The sequence below is a fragment of the Pollachius pollachius genome (assembly GCF_949987615.1).
Source record: "Pollachius pollachius genome assembly, chromosome: 13".
Classification (NCBI taxonomy): Eukaryota; Metazoa; Chordata; class Actinopteri; order Gadiformes; family Gadidae; genus Pollachius; species Pollachius pollachius.
In genome coordinates this window covers 16,545,929-16,567,037 of record NC_136946.1, presented here as the reverse complement: position 1 = coordinate 16,567,037, position 21,109 = coordinate 16,545,929, and the positions used below count along the sequence as shown (strand labels likewise).

Here is a 21,109-nt window from a genome sequence, read left to right as displayed (position 1 = left end):
AACACAATATCCCGGAGGGTTCACTTTGGACACACACATTTCAGACATATTGTTCTTCTGCTACAGTGTAAGGTAAAAGACGTGCTTGGGACAGCACTGATAACGGTGACTCCGTCATATACACACACACACGCACATGCTTACACAAACAACCACATAGCATGGTCTTTCCCTCACACACACAGACACGCATAAACGATACAGGCACACATGAATGCATTGACACACACACACACACACACACACACCGTCTAGTTTGGTACTACTGTGCACTAAAGAATAGTACAGTATATAACAGTATACTTGTATAGTATAGTCTACTGCTAAACAATGCGTACGTCATTCTCTTTTGAGAACGGAGTAAAGCGCCTTCAAACTGTTTACTAACAGCAGAGAAAATGCATCAACCACAAACCATTTTTCACCGCGTGATGTACGCGTGATAGAACAGCCCCCTCATCATGATTAAATCACCAGAAAATCATTCCAAAATGAGGTAAATAAAACAAATGAGAAATAAACTGACAACCAACGTCTTGCTGTTGGACACCAAACTCAACTGCTAATGTGCATTATTTGACAGCAACTAGATGTGGGATTTTGGACACAAACTGGGCACATCAGATGTCTGCAACGCAGAAAACATTATGTATTTATTGATCTTTATCTGCTACCTTCTAGTGACCCTAGAACGATCAATACTCGGTCGATCCTCCAAATGGAAGAACACTCTCTGGACAACCGGGTTCCTTTTGGAACCAAGATGAGCTATCATTTTGAGTTCTAATACGACTATCAAGGCTATCAAGACATCATAGGACCGAGGTGTAGCTCATCACACTAATCATGGATCTGCTCCTTTAATGCCTCAGGGCACGGATGATACCCTGATAGCCTGATACCCTGATACTGTTACCGGTGTCCCGGTACATAACAGGAGCCGACCCATAACTGTGAACCTTTGATTGTCCTCGATGACGTCCCAGACCAGCTCTGAATACGACCCACACTGGAATCTATCACCGGCCTCCCAACTAAATCAGATTATGATTCACCTGTCAAAGAATCCAATTCAGACGATTCTCCGTGTAACAATGTACCACAGCATAAATGTTCTATATTACTGCGCATGGCTACTTTTCAATCAATATCAATTAATACAGGCAGATAAATCGGATAACTATTCAGAACGTTTTTTTTCAAAGCTCTGCCGTCCACTCCTAGGCTTACCTCTCTGATTGTTTACAAGAACGTCCTGCAGGGGGCGTGTCCCATCTGACAGCTGCCACTCCCATAACCCCTCCCCCTCACGCCCCTCCCCCTCCCAGCCCTCCCACAGCTGGGCTACCCTGAGTGAAAGTCAGTCGGTTCGTGCCAGCGTGCAATCGTGTGCTAGAGTAAGCAAGTACTCGTCAGACAAAACGTTAATGATTAAGAACTATCGTCATCCAAAGCCTTATTTCTGACATCTTTAAGTTACATACATTATCTGGAGGTCCATACTGATCCATGTAGCGAAAACGTCAGGTCACGTGATCAGGATGGGCTCCAGGCCGCACCTCTATGGGATACAGGTTCAAAGGGATATTGGTGTCTCCAAATAGAAAGGCGAGCCATGTTCAATATCGAGGGTTATTTTTCTCTGTCTCAAACAATTATGCGCCTTATACAAAAACATCCCAGAGAAAAGTGTCTCCTGCCAGCACTGATTCAGCACTGTCTGTATCACTGGGGGATACTAAGTCCTCTCTGTATCACACACACGCACACACACACACACACGCACACACAAATGCTGGCTGCTGTTGCTGCTAATCCAGCCTGTATCAGCCCTCCCTTCCTCTCTCTCTCTCCTCCTCCTCATGCTCCGACCTGCATCAGCACTGCTTGATAGCACTGTCTATCAACACACACACGCACACACACACACACACACATACCGACACACACACAAACACACACACACACACACACACACACACACACACACAAACACACACACACACACTCACACAAACACATGCACAAAGTCCTTAGAAATATGGTAATACTAAGATAATGAGAAAGGATGGTGAAGCTATTGCTTTTGCTGTAAATGCTGTAATAAAATTGCTATTCTATCCAAGGGATTAAATTCCTTATTTTATAATAACTATGCCATTAATAGTTCCACAAAAAGAGGGACGCACAATTTGTAACTTTGCTACACTGAAGTGGGCCCCATGCAAAATTAAGTCCAAATATCTTGCGTTCTCTCACATCGTGATAGGTAAGGACAATCTATATAATCCAGGACTTCATTGTTGAAAGAAACAGTGAAGAACTGTTTGCATAATTTGCTACTAGCAGAGATGAGATAATTAAAGAAAGAGAAAGATGACCTCTTCCAAATGCACGAGCAAATGCAAGAGGCACACCTATAACCTGCAGATGTAGAATAGCCATGGAGTCACCAAAGTCCAACAGAGCCTATAACCACTCTACACAAAAGACAAGTTAAATCTAGACACAAATATATATACAGCTCAGGTTGCAACACAGCAATGACACAACGCAAGCTCAATTTGGGGTTCTTCTAGCCCAGCGTTTACTGCATGGGCCTGACAACGCAGAGGACCTGCTGGGAGCTCTGGGCACTGGCCCTGGGGGTGCATGCCTTTACGTGCCAAACAGTCTAAGCTACGGGCCATTGGCTGGAGGTAGCAGGTGCTCCTGTGGGACCCTGCTACCTCAGGGATGGGGCTCTGCAGCCCCATCTCTGACTTCATAAAGAGCCCCCCATTCTGTATGAAGAGTGGAACGTCCCATCAGAGGACGAGACATGTCCTCATTTAAGAACACCTAACCAGGCTGGTCTACCTTTGGGTAACAGCATCAGCCCCTGGTCTGACACGCAGTACCGCTACCCAGGGCCACGGCAGCGTGTAGCGTGGAGGAAGCAGATGTGGTACAGCTCTCTGGGGTCCTTCCATCGACGGGTCATGGAGGGAAGTGACATATGCTAAGACCTCTATGCCAACTCCATGCACACAGCGCCACAGCCAACATCATGTCACCTCCACGGTTGCACGATATGGATGACTTTGTACCACTTTACATAGAGCTCTCGACACACACTGTATCTATGACAGTACCGGCTTATCGTGAGGCCTATTGGACTCCTGGGCCTCATTTAAAGGATAAAACGAAGGTTTGTTAAATCGCTGTCAGATTTTCATATGAAATCAGTTTAGGGCGTAACTTCTAAAAATAATTAACGATAAAAAAAAGGCTGATATAATAATAATTCTGCTTAAATAATACCCCACTGGCAGACAATACTGAAAAAGGCCTATCTGCTTTCCTTATCATATGCTTTTAGTCTTCACAAGGGTCAGCCAGTAAAGCACATTGTCGCCATTTGGTCTTCTGCTGAAGTGCCCTAGTGCCCTTTTCTGAACTGCAGAGGGAGAGGTGTGTGTCTTGAGAAGCCCTCCTCAGAGGAACTGGAGGGCACAAAGAAAGCCTGCAATCCACACCCTTTGAGACCAGCAAAGAGCAAGTGTTTCCTCAGACAACAGGGATCAACATCCAGCCCAAATCACAGGATCTCCAATAGCAGGACAGAGAGGCACAGTTGTGTATGTAGCATTTGATTAAAGTAAATATAGCAATATCGCCATTGTGCAACCATTAGTTATAATTTTGTATATTATTATTACAGTGCTGGTATTTAGGTTAATAAAGGGTGAGCATCAACATCAAAAGAAGTGTGGTTTTAAGGGCAATATGAACTAATAAACAGACAGAATATGTGATAGTGAGTTTTTATGCCTCAAAGCAACTCACTAAACAATGAAAATATAGCACGAGGAAGAATTGGCCCGAGTGTAAGAGGTAGGAGACAGCGGCCGTCCACACAGAGCGGTGCTTTCTGCTGACAGAGCAAAGGGAGGAGGGCCTTCTCTCCTGTCAGCTGAGCTGGCACAGGAGGAGGAAAGAGAGACGCTGGAGCACCGCCTGGCTCTGGTGAGGAGAGTACAGAGAGAGAGAGAGAGAGAGAGAGAGAGAGAGAGAGAGAGAGAGAGAGAGAGAGAGAGAGAGAGAGAGAGGGAGAGAGAGAGAGAGAAAGAGAGAGAGAGAGAGGGAGAGAGAGAGAGAGAGGGAGAGAGAGAGAGAGGGAGAGAGAGAGAGGGAGCAGGAGGGCCGTGCCAGGTGGAGGTGTGTTGCGAGGACCTGCTTCCGACTGGGAAGTGATGATTAAGGGGGACAAGGCAAACACATAGCGCCATGCCAGGTGGATGTGTGGGGTGTGAGGACTTGCTACCGACTGGGAAGCGATGATTAAGGGGGCCTCAACACAGAGTCACCAGCAGGTGCGGGAAAAAGCTAAAAGCATAAACACACAAACTCTTCCACTTAGCAAATCGGAGCAATATTCATGCATGGATATCAAAAACGTAAGGGCTACACTACCATTCAAAAGTTTGGGGTCTTATTTTTTAAAGAAAAGCATGATTTTTTTGAATAGACATAACATTAAATAAATCAGAAAAACAGTCTAGACATTGTTAATGTGGTAAATGACTATTCTAGCTGGATTTTTTATGGAATATTTACATAGGTGTACAGAGGCCCATTTCCAGCAACCATCACTCCTGTGTTCTATAGTACATTGAGTAGCCGATCGTGTTAAAAGGCTAATCCATGATTACAAAACCCTTGTGCAATTATGTTTGCACAGCTGAAAGTTCTCGAATAAAAGATTGCGTTTTCATGAAAAAAACATGAAATTGTCTGGGTGACCCCAAACTCTAGAGTTTACTTTAGGATAACGTAGGTAAGGTCACTGATGGGATGGATCAGATTACTTCACAGGGAAGCGATCCATTTCACGCTGCCTGTACGGCCTTAACATCAACTATCAAATATTGTTCATGCCGATCAATTAGGCTTTTCAATTAGAGAAGATTCGTGATGAGAGATAATATCATAACAATTAGTCGAATAGAACTTATTCTAATGGTTATTATTCTTAAAGTCACAATTTCATGATTTTATGCATGAAAACGTTCAATTTTTATGTTACAATGTTGATGAATTGAGAGGCACTTCTAACGTTTAGTATTTGTTTACACTCTTCCTTGTCCTGTGTGATGGTCTGAAGGGGTTCCAGAGATGCTGCTGGGTGGACTCGGGAAGAGATCTGGTCTACATGCTAAGCAGGGTGAGCATGCGAGTGCTGAAAGTGCGTTTAAGGATTAAAAACAGATTAAAAATGAATCCGTCCCTGCGTAGGATTAGAGCTGTTAGACCAGCGGGGTGGGGGGGCGTCCACCATCAATCCTTGGGACACGCCCCCTTCCCCTCTCTCTCCATCTCTCATCCTCTCTCGGTGACATGTCATGACAACCCCTCTCCGTACTCTGACTGAGGTCTCCTCCTCCCCCAATTTCAATCTAATGGAAGTAGTGTAGCCGTTAGCCAATCAAGTAGGATTATGATATATATGTAATGTGAATATTCTTGCATATTTAAAATTTTAGCGTAAACGGGAGAAGTGTAAACACTGTTTTGGAATGACATTGGGAGTAAATCAAGCAAAAATGTACATTTAAATGTAGGTGTATAAAACGATTAATGAGTCGATCTATTTTTGAACAGAGTCAGCATCCCCCTTTGTTTACCAGTCCCGTGAATCACGTGATACACTGCTCAACGTGAACGTGTTCAGCTCCACCTTAGCTGGTGTGTGAGAATAAGGAGCAGGCGGTCTGCTCTTTGCTTGGTGTTTTTCTGCTCCATCAACCCCTCGCTGCACCTCATGTCATGTGGAGAACTGGGTTGTTATGGCAACCAGCTTTACATTACATTTGAGAAACCTCACGTGCATTAGAACAGGCCTAGGCCGTTTGTCTGAATGCAGAACACAATATAATATTATTTCTTATAAAATATGTATATAATATACTCGATACTAACAGGGCTAATGATAAGATTACATATTTATCAAACACACCAGAACAGAACAAAAAGTCAATTTCCATGCCGTCATGTTGGTTTGGCTTAATTATAAGACACATGCCTATTTTATCAAACAATGCCAACAACGGTAGCCTAATCTAAATATACATTTTATCAATTACACTCGATCTTCATGGACTGGAGAGGTTATCAGGATTCATATATCCTACATGGCTTTAATGTGATCCTTCTCTATAGGCTGATACCCATCACCTAACGTTATATAGGATGTTTCACCAACCTCTATAGGCTGATACCCATCACCTAACGTTATATAGGATGTTACACGAAAGATTAGATAGAAAATTGGAACGCATATGATACGGCGATTGGGCAGATGGGTACAGTTGTAGGCCTATGTTATGAGGTAAATTCAGAGAACGAAGAACGCACAATAAACCATAATAAACATGATAAACCATAAAGACAATGATAAACCATAATAACCATGATAAACCATAATAACCTTAATAGCCATGATAAAACATCATAACCATAATAAACCATAATAACCATAATAAACCATAATAAACCATAATGAACCGTGGAGCAGACTGGGACAATGCGCGCCGAGGCGCACCTGTCGTTTAAAGGTCCGCTCTGCAAATGGCGCCGAATGCAAAAAATAATGTCAACACATCTCCGCCCGTCGCGAGCCTCGCTCAACAATGAATGATCCATACCGCGAGTCAATTCCACCACTGTACTCACCTTAGTCCCCCGATGTCATCCGGTAGAAGAAACCGTCCTCATAAAACAACACGTTTATCGCACTCCGTGTCATGCATCCGATGAAAAAGTGGCAATTGTATGTAATCCGGCAATCTTTATTTAATAAATAAAGGAAGCGTGTTTAGGTGGCGGTGAAAAGAGGACGGGCTCTGTATGCAATGAGCAGGGTGGGCTGGCCAATGAACGATCTGTGAGGATCGCTCGGGTCCAATCACGAGGCTGGGCTGGTAGCCAAGGCTACGCCATCCCTATGGCTGTAACCTAGGATACAGAAAAGGTGTGCTTCTGAAATAAATAAATAAATGCGATCGATCCGTTATATAACAGGGTGGCTGCACGGTACCCGAATGAAACAAGGAAATCCCTGGATCTGAAGTTATTAAATTATTCTTGATGAAGCTTCCTTCAACAAATAATAGGATCCGTTTCAGAATATAGTTTATAAGAATGCAAGAGGATGCTGCGCTCCGTAATAGCTCTAAAAACGGGACATTTCAGGGACAATTTACATCTAAAAGACATATTGTTCTAAAATGGTCATACACAATAGTTTATTTTATGACTATGTATCATATGTATGAGTGATATCAGCTAGTTTCAGCCAGTGTCTTAATATTGAATACTAATAATTAAAGTCAACCGCAACACGGTTGAGGATAGTGGAGTCTACTTACATTAATTAATTAATTATTTGATTAAATTAAAACGTTAAATCAACAACAAAATAGAAAAAAAAAAAGTTTTATAAAATAATACATACAAAACCATTGGAGAACATGCTAAGCACTGAAACTCCATTCATTGTATGAGAAAGTGTCCAGATTAGGGCTACATCAACCGTGCCCAGCTTGGCACTTTAATTGGCATGTCTAAGACACTGTGAAGGCCTGTTGTCTAGGGAACCGTCTGCTGGGAACACAATAGCCTGCGGAGCCCATTTGCCCGCACTCAGCAATCTGGACATTTCAGTCTGGGTTGCTCACCACATTATACTGTGACGTCATCTCCTGCTTGACACCCCCGAACCATACAAAGACCACCCTGCCTCCTCCCCCAGTCCCAGCCCTGCATTGAGGAGGGGGGTGTTCTTCCCCACTGGTCCCCAGGGAGACAGAGGGACAGCAGGGTGTCAACAGTACCACGTACACCCAGCCTCCATGTCTTCCAGAGTGTACTGTGTGTGTATATATATATATATATATATATATTTGTATATATGGATGGATTTATTCATGATGCTTGTCATGATTCTAGTATTGATTCTTGAGCGATATATGCACATTGGCTCTAAAGCAACCACATATATTATACACAATTAGGTCATTCTTTTTATTCGTTGATGTTGCCCTTTTCACCTCTGAACTTCTACTCAACCCCTGCCTTGCCAATGGTTGGGTTATCATCTTCTATCTACAAGCCCTGCTGTTGTCCCCAGCCTCTGAATGTGAGGCTGATCTCAAGAACAGCCAAACAACCAAGCTGACCTTGTAATATCTCACTATGAGCCACTCATTTCACATGAAGGCATTGCTTTATCCATTTACACTCATCTAAACAGTATTTAACTCCTCAGAGAGATCAACAGCTGATTCTAACCTGAGTCTGTGTTGGGCCTGCCAGGTGTGCATGCCACCATATTGTCATCAAGTCACTCACAACCTAGCCTCCTCCACAGCCTCCTCTCCATCAGATAGCTGTTGGTCAGCGAGCGGTGCCGGCGGTCATACTGGGCTCGCTGCACCAGTAGCTCCTTGGCCCCAGCCGTCTGATAGCAGCTTGCGTCTGCGCAGAACCCGCTTGCACTATTAGACATTTCCCTGCTTAAAAGGGAAGATCTATTGGGTCTCCCTGTCTGTCTTCGTGGCCTGTCTGGGGATGCCTGTGAGTCAGCCAGTGTAAATGTGATGCATAAACACATCCTCAACTTGAAGTGTAAAATCTTTAAATTAATCCACCTTTCCAAAGAATAAATGAATAAATGATTGGTTACTATGCATGTACGTCTGCCTAAAATTCACACAAAACATACTTGATTTTTTCTTTAATGCATGCTCACTTTTATGTTCTATCAATTTATGTTAGATATTTGACCTTATCATTATTTGTTATTATTACTTACTATATTATTGCACTTATTCGATTTCAGATAATGCATGTAAGGTACAGCAACAATAGAGCTAACAATGGTTTTAGATAGATTTATATGAGCCTGAAGTGGCCTACAAATTAAATAATTTTGATTCACTGCACAAATTAACAAAATTACATCCAGAATATGATTTTTTCAGCCCTCTCACTGTCTTGTCGTCACGAAAAGTTCATCTTGATAATCCTTTAAAGAAGCCAGCTGTTCGATGTTCCTATTCTGCTCTCTACTGCGCCCCAGTGCCCTAACGGAAAACTACACCTCACACCCGGGTTTAAAGCTGTTCGGCTGGTCTGAACAGGGGCGTAGGAATGAGTTTAACATTGGGGGGGACACATATCGGAAACCTGACAGATCCGGTATAATTTTTAGGTGGGACAAATGCGCCTGTCTCCGATATCGGAGGGGACACGTCCCCTCCGTCCCCCCCGGTTCCTACGCCCTTGGGTCTGAGAATCATCATTATTATTCCAAAGCAATCTCTGAAAGTCTAGGTTATATAGAAAGACAAACAACATGTATTCTCACACGACAGAGTGCGAACACAACATGTTTAGATGTCTCTATCTAAAAAAATCAAATTTGGCATCATTCACTGACTTCCGGCTGATTTATGTCTGGGTGCCGTAAGCCCAGGGCCGGACCTGAAACCCAGCAGTCTACAGAAACAGAGCACAATTTAAAGTCATGGGTCAAAGTTAACTTCCTGTCAGACTCCCTTTTTTTGATGATGGAGAGACTTCATGCAAAACACTATTCTAATTTCTACATCACCGTGTTTATTGGGTCTAGGATCCTCAATCAACACATTGCGCGATGTAGGAAGTCCATCTCATCTCCAGACGATGTGCACTAGACGAGCTTCCCTCGGAGCTCTAGCCATAACAACGGGTGTCCTGGCAGAACAGCCTTCCTCTGCTTTGTGCCTGTCAGCAACATCTATTCTGCGCTCTCTGTGAACTTGTCTGTGTACACCTGTGCCCCTCATCAGCCCGGCGCCGGCCAGGTATAGAAACGCGAACACAGCAACTCATAAACGCACGGCTCCTTTTGGAGAGCATTGTGAACCAGATCCAATGTGTATTTTGAACACACTCCAAAACCGTACAATAGCGATTGAGCATCTTTGTGTACACCCCCGTGGTATAGTCCCAGTGAGCAGCTTGCAAGAAGGCAGTTTTAATAAAAGGTCATTGTAATAAATTCTAGTAAACCATCAATCTTGTATATCTAATATGTGGAGGAAAAAGTGTCTCTAGAGAAAATCATTGTGCACTGTTCCATGAATTAATCGTTAACTGAGTGTGAGGAAACGGGAAATTATAAGGAGTAATGCATGTATCATGTGATCAAAACTGATCAATTATTGAACAGCATAGTTGATGTATAAAGTTAAGAATCAGAGTATAAGTACAAGTTATGAATTCACCATGGCCTTGGTGATCTGGCACACACACATGCAAACACTTTCACGCATGCACACACACACACACACACACACACAAACACACAAACCCACAGAGAATGTGTTCACTTACCACATATCAGAACATAGTAGTACCCCAAGCAGGTTGGGGGAAAGCATGAAAAATGAAGAGAGAAAATATGTTTCAGTCACAAATTGTACACATTTCCATTTCCCAAATGAATCAATGTTAGACCACCCTGTTACCACCCCATTTTGTAGTTAAGTTTTATATTTAGATGTTATATATCTTTTTTATGTACATGCATTTTGTTTGATGATATTTATTTTAATTGTATATCCTATACATATTTTTCCATCTTGTATTTCTGCACTCATATACCACAGGAAAGGCCTTGTATATCATCATCTTCATCAACCTATAATTCACCTCGAGAGACAACGGTGAACGGTTACAAAGTTATTCAATCAAAATAAATACACTAAAATCCAAGCTAATCATCGTTAAAGTGAAGATTTCTTGGCAATATACCCCTTCCTGATTGTGAGGGTCAGTGTGTTTATCTTCTCTCCACTAACAGACAAGACCTTTCAATCTTCTCTCCACTGTAGTGTGTTCTGTGTAGAACATACTAGACCTTTCAACCCCTCCTCTCTGGGGCCTTCCCAGAGATGTATCACCTGACATGGACCCCAGGGGTGATATTTTGACCTGGTGATGACTAGACAAAGACTGGGATTGTGACAACTGTAACCTCAAGTAATGGAAGTAACCACATTAATTATAACAACATTTACCGCAAATCATATCTGTAGAACGAAAGCCATTGTTCACTTCCTGGCCAAAAATGTGCTTTGCCTCTTAGCTAACCCTTCGTAGACGGTGTTCAATATTTAATAGCTCAAGGGAGGGAATCTTGTCCGAAGAGGAATTACGCTCAGGAGAGATGAAAGATGGCTCATCTTTCAACATGTCGACTGTAAATTGTCTCACTGTTTTCTATCTCAGCTCTTTTCCTGCTTCTTGGATTATGCAGCAAAAGCCTGTTCTGTATACACACGACACATCCCCCATTCAAAGACAGGAAGTGAGAGAATGTGAGAAGAACCCACACAAACACCTTCATCTATGGATGAATATTTGACCAAAACAGCATTCATTTTGGAAAACTGCTCCAAACAAATGTTGGTTCTCAGTGATAGAAAGGAAGAAAGAAAATATGAAAAAAGTCTAAAATGTGTTTGTTTGTGTCTGTGTGTGTGTGTGTGTGTGTGTGTGTGTGTGTGTGTGTGTGTGTGTGTGTGTGTGTGTGTGTGTGTGTGTGTGTGTGTGTGTGTGTGTGTGTGTGTGTGTGTGTGTGTGTGTGTGTGTGTGTGTGTGTGTGCCTGCGTTTGTACATTCATGCGTGTGTCTAGAACATTGTCCCCACACTGGGGATTTAGGATTTTAGCTCTACAATCATAATTAACAACAAGACAATTAATATCCTGGTGGCCAGCTGGCTCAGTGTGGACAGCCCCTTATAACATAGCCACCAGACAGACAGTAACACAGAAGACATTATAGATGGACTGATAAATATTGTATGATACTATTCGTATTGTGGGCATAACATTTTCCAAAATGGCCTTTGCTATAGCTACCATGGTCATTTGTGTTTATGAGAGAGAAAGAGAGAGAGAGAGAGAGAGAGAGAGAGAGAGAGAGAGAGAGAGAGAGAGAGAGAGAGAGAGAGAGAGAGGGAGGGAGAGAGAGAGAGAGAGAGAGAGAGAGAGAGAGAGAGAGAGAGAGAGAGCGATAGAGAGATAGAGAGAGTTTAAAGGCCAATATCATATTCAAGCATCTTTACAAATTTGCTGATTTGCACAAATAAAACTTTGCCATGCATAACTAGAATGTAGGCTATGCGTTTTATAACCTGGACCATCGGCTTATGAAACTTAATAACATCAGCAGCAGGATGCGCTACAGGCTCACATCACATCGCCGATGATGGGGATGAACGCATGATGGTCCAACCCATCCGAACCGAACCGCAACGAACGTGTACCTGGGTGGCTGACAGGATGTTGTCTTGTTCGGCTTCTTCCCCTATTCAATGCGGTTCAACGGTTCACCGTGACTCGATGGCCTAGTTCTATTCTTGGGTTATTCCCCGAACAGCTTCTCCTCATCAAAACATCATGACTCCGTTAAAGAGTTGAAGAGAAGCTCGGCAGCTCGCTGGCACCTACAGAATCTGCTCCAGAGTTGGTGTTGCCTCGCTGCCAGGCGAGCATCTAACGACGGCACGCCTGAGCCGGGATGCTCCAAAAGAGCGTTATCGACGAGGTGGAAGGCGGGACTTTCAGTTAGATGGTCTTAGTGGAGTCTCTCTCTCTCTCTCTCTCTCTCTCTCTCTCTCTCTCTCTCTCTCGCTCTCTCTCCCTCTCTCTCTCTCTCTCTCTCTCTCTCTCTCTCTCGGCGAGCGAGAGAGAGAGAGAGAGAGAGAGAGAGAGAGAGAGAGAGAGGGAGAGAGAGAGAGAGAGTTTTGTTATCCGTTTCCGTTACATGTTTCAGATAGTATGTTGTTACATTCCTCGTAAAAACTCCATTTGTATTATCCTTTCCGTTGTTGTCTTTTTGTCATGTTTGCACTTTTCTTCTCACTCCGGGGAGCATTAACTGGCGTAGGCCTACATATAGCGCATCTGAAATAAGAGACCCGTAAAGTGCGTTGCGGTCGACCGGGAAACCGCTACAATGAATGATCCTCTCTCAGTTTAGAGGTGGTGTAGTTGGATGAGGCGCGCTAGGGGCATTTCATCCCGCCTCCAGAGAAACCGGATTGGAGCACAATGGGTCGAGGAGCTCAGGTAGGTTAAAAAGCCCGGGCATCCTAAAGGTGTGGCTGCAAAACTAAAACGAATGCATGGGGAAAAGCCAGCTAATGGAGAAGCCAATGTACGCAATGTTATTCAGTCACACTGTCGTGTTTTTTTTAGTGTGCAAAGCTGGATTTTATTTAGGTTAATATGACTGAAACATCATAATGTTAAAAAAAGTATATATATATATATATATATATATATATATATATATATATATATATATATATATATATATATATATGTATATATATGCAGCACAAAGATTATGACTTATGACTCCAGGTGGTCGTGTGTGTGTGTGTGTGTGTGTGTGTGTGTGTGTGTGTGTGTGTGTGTGTGTGTGTGTGTGTGTGTGTGTGTGCGTGCGTGCGTGCGTGCATGTCTGTGTGTGTGTGTGTGTGTGTACACCTATACCTACAACTGGTATAGGCCCAAAAACAAAGGTATTTAAACATGATCCATTTCCCAGCACTTGTCTGAGATGCTGCAGTGCACTAAAGAGTTCTTCATCTACACCCACACATCCCATTCCTCATACACACGTTCACACAATCAAATCCAGCAGTGCATTCTTCTCCCATTATGATGTTTTGCGACTGAAAACCATATGTCCCCCCCCCCCCCCCCCCCCCAACACAAATACACACACTCAAACTCACACGCACACACTCACACACACACACACACACACACACACACACACACACACACACAAACACCCTATGTGGCTTGTGATTTGCTGCTGCCTGGGGTAGACTGGAGAGGCTGCAGTGGTTAGAGATACACCCATTCTGCAGACTCCCAGAAGAGCTGGCCGCCTGCCTGCCAGCGCCTGTAACTGATAAGCAGGGGAACTGCAGCAGATCATGCCAGCTCCTCACTTTTCCCCCTTTCATGTGCTCTGTGCAGCTGGAGCACACACCCATTTTTAATGTGCCACCCTATGCGGGGAAACTCTGCAGAATCCTCCCACAAAGGTTCCCCTTCTACGCACATAATCCCCAGCCCCGTCCAGCCCCACACATCGACCGCCGCCTTTGTATGAGGACGGGAGTTCTACGGCCGTGGAGAAATGGAGGACACGACTGAAGACAAATCCTGGTCACAACCAGGATTTGTTCGCTTTCTAAAGGCATTAGGTTATTCATATTCTTGTGTCTGTACATATCCTTGTTGTGTTTCTATCATGATTGTATGATCTATTAGAGAGTTAGGCTGTGTGCCTGGCACAGCATTTCATAGTTATACACATAGCCCTCAGTTTCCTTGTTTTTGCAAAAAGAATGAATGGAAGTGGCCCCGGGTATCTATAAAAATATACATTTTTTATTGGCGGTAGACAATAGTGCAACAAACAAATGAATAGGACTTTAAGATTCCCAAAACAGAAATAATCAATATAAAAAAATCTGTAATTTTGCTACGACATTGCACATAGACAATAGTTACATAAATTATAGTACAAACCTGTACATAGTCTTACAGTATTTACACATGGTGCAATAAAACACGTTTTCTCCTCTTATCCTTAAATAAACAGTAAACAATATTACTATCAGCAAATGCTTCAGGCGAGCCACATTATGGGTAAGCAATGCTTTGTCTTTGAAAGTCGTTGCTGGGCATAAACTATACCATTGTAAGGGCTATATTGAACTAAAGAAAAATATGTTTCTTTAAATGTCTGATAAAAAATACTGAACAAGACAGATCAGTGGTCATTAAACAATTTGGAAGATTCAATTAGTAACAAAAACATTAAATGTCAAAATATGCCACTTTTAGAATACAATATCAAAATGAACATGGCAAAGATTACCACATTGTCGTTGTGTTGTTACTAGAATCTTTTCTTTACGTTTTCGAACAGAAACAGTGATAACATGTTCTATCGTCACGATAACTTTAGGGTACAACCTCCATACAGACATTGTTTACTAAGACTTATGACCCTGCGCTAGGATTGGCTAGTTGCCTTTTTTGGCACGTTGTCCTGTCATAGGATTGGCTAGTAGTTATTTTATGATTTTATTTGCAGATACTAGTTAAAAGGCTACCCTCTGTGGAGCATTATTGGCCGTCGGCAGGCGGAGAGTTCAGGGCTTAAAGCACGACCCGGTTCCCTTGTGAGTGCATGGGAAGGACCATACATTTCAGTGCATCAAGGCTGCCACATAGCGCCTCTCGTGTGTGTGTGTGTGTGTGTGTGTGTGTGTGTGTGTGTGTATGTGACACATCATCACACGCCGCGGTCATAATCCCCGGTCATCCTCCGCGTGTTGGAGGCCAGGAAGATGTCGTTGTCGCGAGGGCAGTTGTGGTGGCAGGAGCAGCTCCTGATGAACATCATGGCCTTGCGGAACACGTCGCCCTCGGGGCAGCGGAACTCCACCTCGCTGGTGACGGTGGCGAGCGGCGTGCAGCAGCGGCCGTCCGTGCACACGCCGCAGTACTTGGGCTTGTACAGGCGTGTGCTGTGGCAGCCGGACATCTCGAAGCGCACCGCTTTCTGGGCCTTGGGGGTCCGCACACACTTCTTCCCCTTCTGTGGAGCGGACCGGGGCGTTAGCATGATTAGGGATCGTTTGTTCATCATTGAGGACTCAACGTTTTTTGTCATCCGTGCCACAATGAGGACGGTTTCATAATGTCACCACTGTAGGGTTGCTACTCGCTGATGACTTTAAAATGTCATTCTGGAAGAAAGCTTTTATTCAATCATTACTTTGGTTTGAATAATCAGGGGGAAAAAAATAGGAACATGAGTGAATACATATTGCATCTCTGCGGATCAAGTTATAGTAGAGGAATAATATATATATATATATAGGTTGAATAAATCAGATTATTAAACATGGCAAGTTACTCATTTGAGACGTCAGTGCTGAAATGGGGGCGTCAGTAGACATGTTGGTGTCAGTAGACATGGTGGTGGTGGTGTTGCTGGTGTCAGTAGACATGGTGGTGGTGGTGTTGTTGGTGTCAGTAGACATGGTGGTGGTGGTGTTGCTGGTGTCAGTAGACATGGTGGTGGTGGTGTTGTTGGTGTCAGTAGACATGGTGGTGGTGGTGTTGCTGGTGTCAGTAGACATGGTGGTGGTGCTGGTGCTGGTGTCAGTAGACATGGTGGTGGTGGTGTTGCTGGTGTCAGTAGACATGGTGGTGGTGGTGTTGTTGGTGTCAGTAGACATGTTGGTGTCAGTAGACATGGTGGTGGTGGTGTTGTTGGTGTCAGTAGACATGGTGGTGGTGGTGTTGCTGGTGTCAGTAGACATGGTGGTGGTGGTGTTGCTGGTGTCAGTAGACATGGTGGTGGTGGTGTTGCTGGTGTCAGTAGACATGGTGGTGGTGGTGTTGTTGGTGTCAGTAGACATGGTGGTGGTGGTGTTGCTGGTGTCAGTAGACATGGTGGTGGTGGTGTTGTTGGTGTCAGTAGACATGGTGGTGGTGGTGTTGCTGGTGTCAGTAGACATGGTGGTGGTGGTGTTGCTGGTGTCAGTAGACATGGTGGTGGTGGTGTTGTTGGTGTCAGTAGACATGGTGGTGATGGTGTTGGTGTCAGTAGACATGGTGGTGGTGGTGTTGTTGGTGTCAGTAGACATGGTGGTGGTGGTGTTGTTGGTGTCAGTAGACATGTTGGTGTCAGTAGACATGGTGGTGGTGGTGTTGTTGGTGTCAGTAGACATGGTGGTGGTGGTGTTGCTGGTGTCAGTAGACATGGTGGTGGTGTTGTTGGTGTCAGTAGACATGTTGGTGTCAGTAGACATGGTGGTGGTGGTGTTGCTGGTGTCAGTAGACATGGTGGTGGTGGTGTTGCTGGTGTCAGCAGACATGGTGGTGGTGGTGTTGCTGGTGTCAGTAGACATGGTGGTGGTGCTGGTGCTGGTGTCAGTAGACATGGCAGTGGTGGTGGTGCTGGTGTCAGTAGACATGGTGGTGGTGGTGTTGCTGGTGTCAGCAGACATGGTGGTGGTGGTGTTGCTGGTGTCAGTAGACATGGTGGTGGTGCTGGTGCTGGTGTCAGTAGACATGGCGGTGGTGGTGGTGCTGGTGTCAGTAGACATGGTGGTGGTGGTGGTGTTGGTGTCAGTAGACATGGTGGTGGTGGTGTTGCTGGTGTCAGTAGACATGGTGTTGGTGGTGTTGCTGGTGTCAGTAGACATGGTGGTGGTGGTGTTGCTGGTGTCAGTAGACATGGTGTTGGTGGTGTTGCTGGTGTCAGTAGACATGGTGGTGGTGCTGGTGCTGGTGTCAGTAGACATGGCGGTGGTGGTGGTGCTGGTGTCAGTAGACATGGTGGTGGTGGTGGTGTTGGTGTCAGTAGACATGGTGGTGGTGGTGTTGCTGGTGTCAGTAGACATGGTGGTGGTGGTGTTGCTGGTGTCAGTAGACATGGTGGTGGTGGTGTTGCTGGTGTCAGTAGACATGGTGGTGGTGGTGGTGCTGGTGTCAGTAGACATGGTGGTGGTGGTGTTGCTGGTGTCAGTAGACATGGTGGTGGTGGTGGTGCTGGTGTCAGTAGACATGGTGTTGGTGGTGTCGGTGTCAGTAGACATGGTGGTGGTGGTGGTGCTGGTGTCAGTAGACATGGTGGTGGTGTGAGTGGCGTCCCCCCCCCCTCACCTTAATGTCCCCCTCCTGCTCGGCCCCACAGGGCCGGATCACACACACCCTGGACTGCCTCTCCAGCTGGCATCGCTCGTTGTCGTTGGTGACGCGGGACGAGACCCCCATGCTGCAGGTGGCCGAGCACTCGCTCCAGGCGGTGGTCTGCACCACACAGTTGTCCCGCGGGCTCTCTGGCCAGCGGGCGGACCCCCGACGCACGCCCGGGGGGGCGGAGGAGGAGGAGGTGGAGGGGTTCAGCGGGTGGAACTCAGAGGCTCCTGTTGTAGAGGGGAGGGAGGAGAGGAGGAGGAGGAGGAGGAGTGGGGAGGAGGAGGAGGAGGAGGAGTGGGGAGGAGGAGGAGGAGGAGTGGAGAGGAGGAGGAGGAGGAGTGGGGAGGAGGAGGAGTGGAGAGGAGGAGGAGGAGGAGTGGGGAGGAGGAGGAGGAGGAGTGGAGAGGAGGAGGAGGAGGAGGAGTGGAGAGGAGGAGGAGGAGTGGGGAGGAGGAGGAGGAGTGGAGAGGAGGAGGAGGAGGAGGAGTGGGGAGGAGGAGGAGGAGTGGAGAGGAGGAGGAGGAGGAGTGGAGAGGAGGAGGAGGTGGAGTGGGGAGGAGGAGGAGGAGTGAAGAGGAGGAGTGGAGAGGAGGAGGAGGAGGAGTGGAGAGGAGGAGGAGGAGGAGTGGAGAGGAGGAGGAGTGGGGAGGAGGAGTAGAGAGGAGGAGGAGGAGGAGGAACATAAAAGAGAAGAGAGAGAACATCAAAATAGGTAAAACAACACGATAGGAGACGATACGCTCATCAAAGATCAAACCGGAATATCCAACCGGGATTTCATTTTTCTAGATGTTTAAGACCATCAAACCGAGCAGGAACAGCACCCCCTCCCCGCTGAGACACAGCTAGGGACTCATTCCAAGTAGCAATCTACACACTTTGTGTAGGTTGACGTTGTGTGGATTCAGGTGACATATTATACCACCAGGTGTGCGTGTGATTAGCAATTACAAGCCGTTTTGAAAATCTGCCTCTTCTGACATCAGACGTGGGCGTGTCCGCCTAGATGTGTGCTGGATAGAACAGTCTACCAGCCTACCCAGTGGACTGCAGCAAACGTTGCTCATCTATCCGTCACAGATCTAGGTGGGAACGCCCAGCTGGGATGTCAGAATAGGCCTTTCTTCAAAACGGCCCGAAGTGGTATAATATGGCATGGCACCTTTACATATATGTGCGGCTGCTTTCGCTATGCTTTTCCTTATGAAGTGAACCTAACCCGTCCACCTCTCCAGACAGACGCAAAGGAGGAGGTGGCCCGAGGCGACAGGTCACTCACCGGCCATGACTGAGTGGTAGGGGTTCTCCACGGGCGTCTGGTCGCACAGCCACTCCTCGCAGCACTTGCCCGGGATCTGGATGCGGCGCGGGTAGGGGCAGTCCAGCGAGGGCAGGGGCATGTGGCTGGCGCACGCGGCCACGCAGCCGATCTCCCCGTCCATGCACACGCAGTGGTGCTGGCAGCTGGGCTGGAAGGTCTCCCCGCTGCGGTAGACCACGCCCCCCAGGTCACACGTCTGCCCCTCTTGAGCTAGGGAGGGTTATATGAGAGGGAGGACGTGTTACTATAAATATATACATCATCCCCTATTCCCTCCTATATTTTTCCTTCTAGGTACATTTTTATAGTGCTTTATAATTTACAATTTACATTAAGTAAGTAGGCTACAAAGTAAGTAGGCTACGATTGCTATTACACTTTGTTTGGTTGTTAAACTTCTCTGACAATGTAATGGTGTATTTTGCGTGCCAATAATTATTCATTATTAATAATGAATCATTTTAATTTAGAAAATGTATTTTTGTTATTTGAAATTACATTTACAATGCGTCAATACAAAGCTCTGCAGCAGCACCAGGTGAATGTGCGGAGGCATAGTTCCATACCCATGCAGATGCCCGCCTCCGTGTCGCTCAGCACGGAGTAGTCGCAGTAGAGCCTCTTGTGGTGGTCGCAGGGTTCCCGCAAGGAGCAGGGCTCCCCTAGCTGCCGGGCGCACACCTTGCAGCAGCCGCACTCATCCAGAACCAGGCTGGTGCCGTAGGGACAGGGGGCCGGCTCAGCGGGGCACGCGCAGGGCTGGGAGCAGTCCTGGCCCGTCACCTACAGGGAGGAGGGGGCACCGGTTAGCCCACATAACGGTATTTGGTGGAGCAGGTTCGCGGCTTTTTACCCCATAGTGAAGCTGAAGTCACGAGACGTTAGTAGGCTACCACAAGATGGCGCCGCTAACACACACTATACTGGATTACAATCTAGCAACTGTTGACCCTACTTCTCAGAGCAGTAGAAATAAGTAAAGGTGGATGGAACGGGAAGTCATGTAGACATGTTTACATAAATTTATTTGTTTTAATATAAATAACTTTCTGTCATTAGTGCCACGCTATGATAGTTGACGACGTGACGTTAACTATGTCAAGTGGCCAGTCAGTCGGTTGCCTCACTTTATTTTTTATCACAATACAGTATTTTATAAATTTTAATTTCAGAACACTAGCAATCTTTGCGTTTAGACTGTAAATCAATCAATCAATCAATCAATCAATAAATCAATCAATCAATCAATCAATCAATCAAATACAACTCACCGATGCGAGGAAGGGCGCGAGCAGCAAGCAGAACGTAACGTACGTTTCCATCTTCAGTGAGTTACAGCCTGCGAGATTCACGCGCTTGTTGTTGTTCTACTGCGTCTGGTGGTCCGCGTGCTTCACCCTGGGTCTAAACTGAGGCTGGACCAGAGGCTCTCCTTTAAATACTCTGTGAGCAGCGGGGTGTAGCCCGGGAATAAGAGCGGTGCCAGGCATGGACCAGAGGCTCTCCTTTAAATACTCTGGGAGCAGCGGGGTGTAGCCCGGGAACAGGAGGGGTGCCACGCGACCCGGAGAGGTGAAATATTCAAATTCCAAATGGCTTTCTCAAATCCTCCAATAAAAAAAGAGAAAGATCACACGGCTGAAAAGCAGCGCGTCAATCGCGCCATTGTTTTCCTCCATTATGGCGGTAAGTCCGCCCAGGTGTCAGAGGCGGTATTCACACGGGGATCTGAAGTTTAACACGGCACGGAATCTGAATATGAATGGGAAGATTTGGGATTTTTGTTCAGAATATACAAGATTATGTTCAATGATAGTTGAGAAGCAGTTTTCTGAAACATATGCCTACTTACTGTTGTCTTTATTCTACATTTGTTTCATACCTTATGTAGTGTGTATTGTTCTCTGAGCGGTCGAGTAGGCCTCCTTATGAACTCAGGAGTGAGTGAACA

At 45.6% G+C, this 21,109-nt stretch overlaps 1 protein-coding gene across 1 annotated transcript; it reads right to left on the bottom strand.

Moving 5' to 3' along the window:
• Positions 1 to 14,482: 14,482 nt before the first annotated feature.
• On the bottom strand, positions 14,483 to 20,622 carry ccn2b (cellular communication network factor 2b). The gene is made up of 5 exons (XM_079749778.1): positions 20,430 to 20,622; positions 19,725 to 19,941; positions 19,117 to 19,368; positions 17,802 to 18,064; positions 14,483 to 15,723 (listed from the first exon to the last, which is right to left on the bottom strand). The coding sequence occupies exons 1-5, from the start codon at positions 20,478 to 20,480 to the stop codon at positions 15,418 to 15,420; spliced, it is 1,089 nt and encodes a 362-aa protein (XP_079605904.1). The 5' UTR covers positions 20,481 to 20,622; the 3' UTR covers positions 14,483 to 15,417.
• Positions 20,623 to 21,109: the final 487 nt, after the last annotated feature.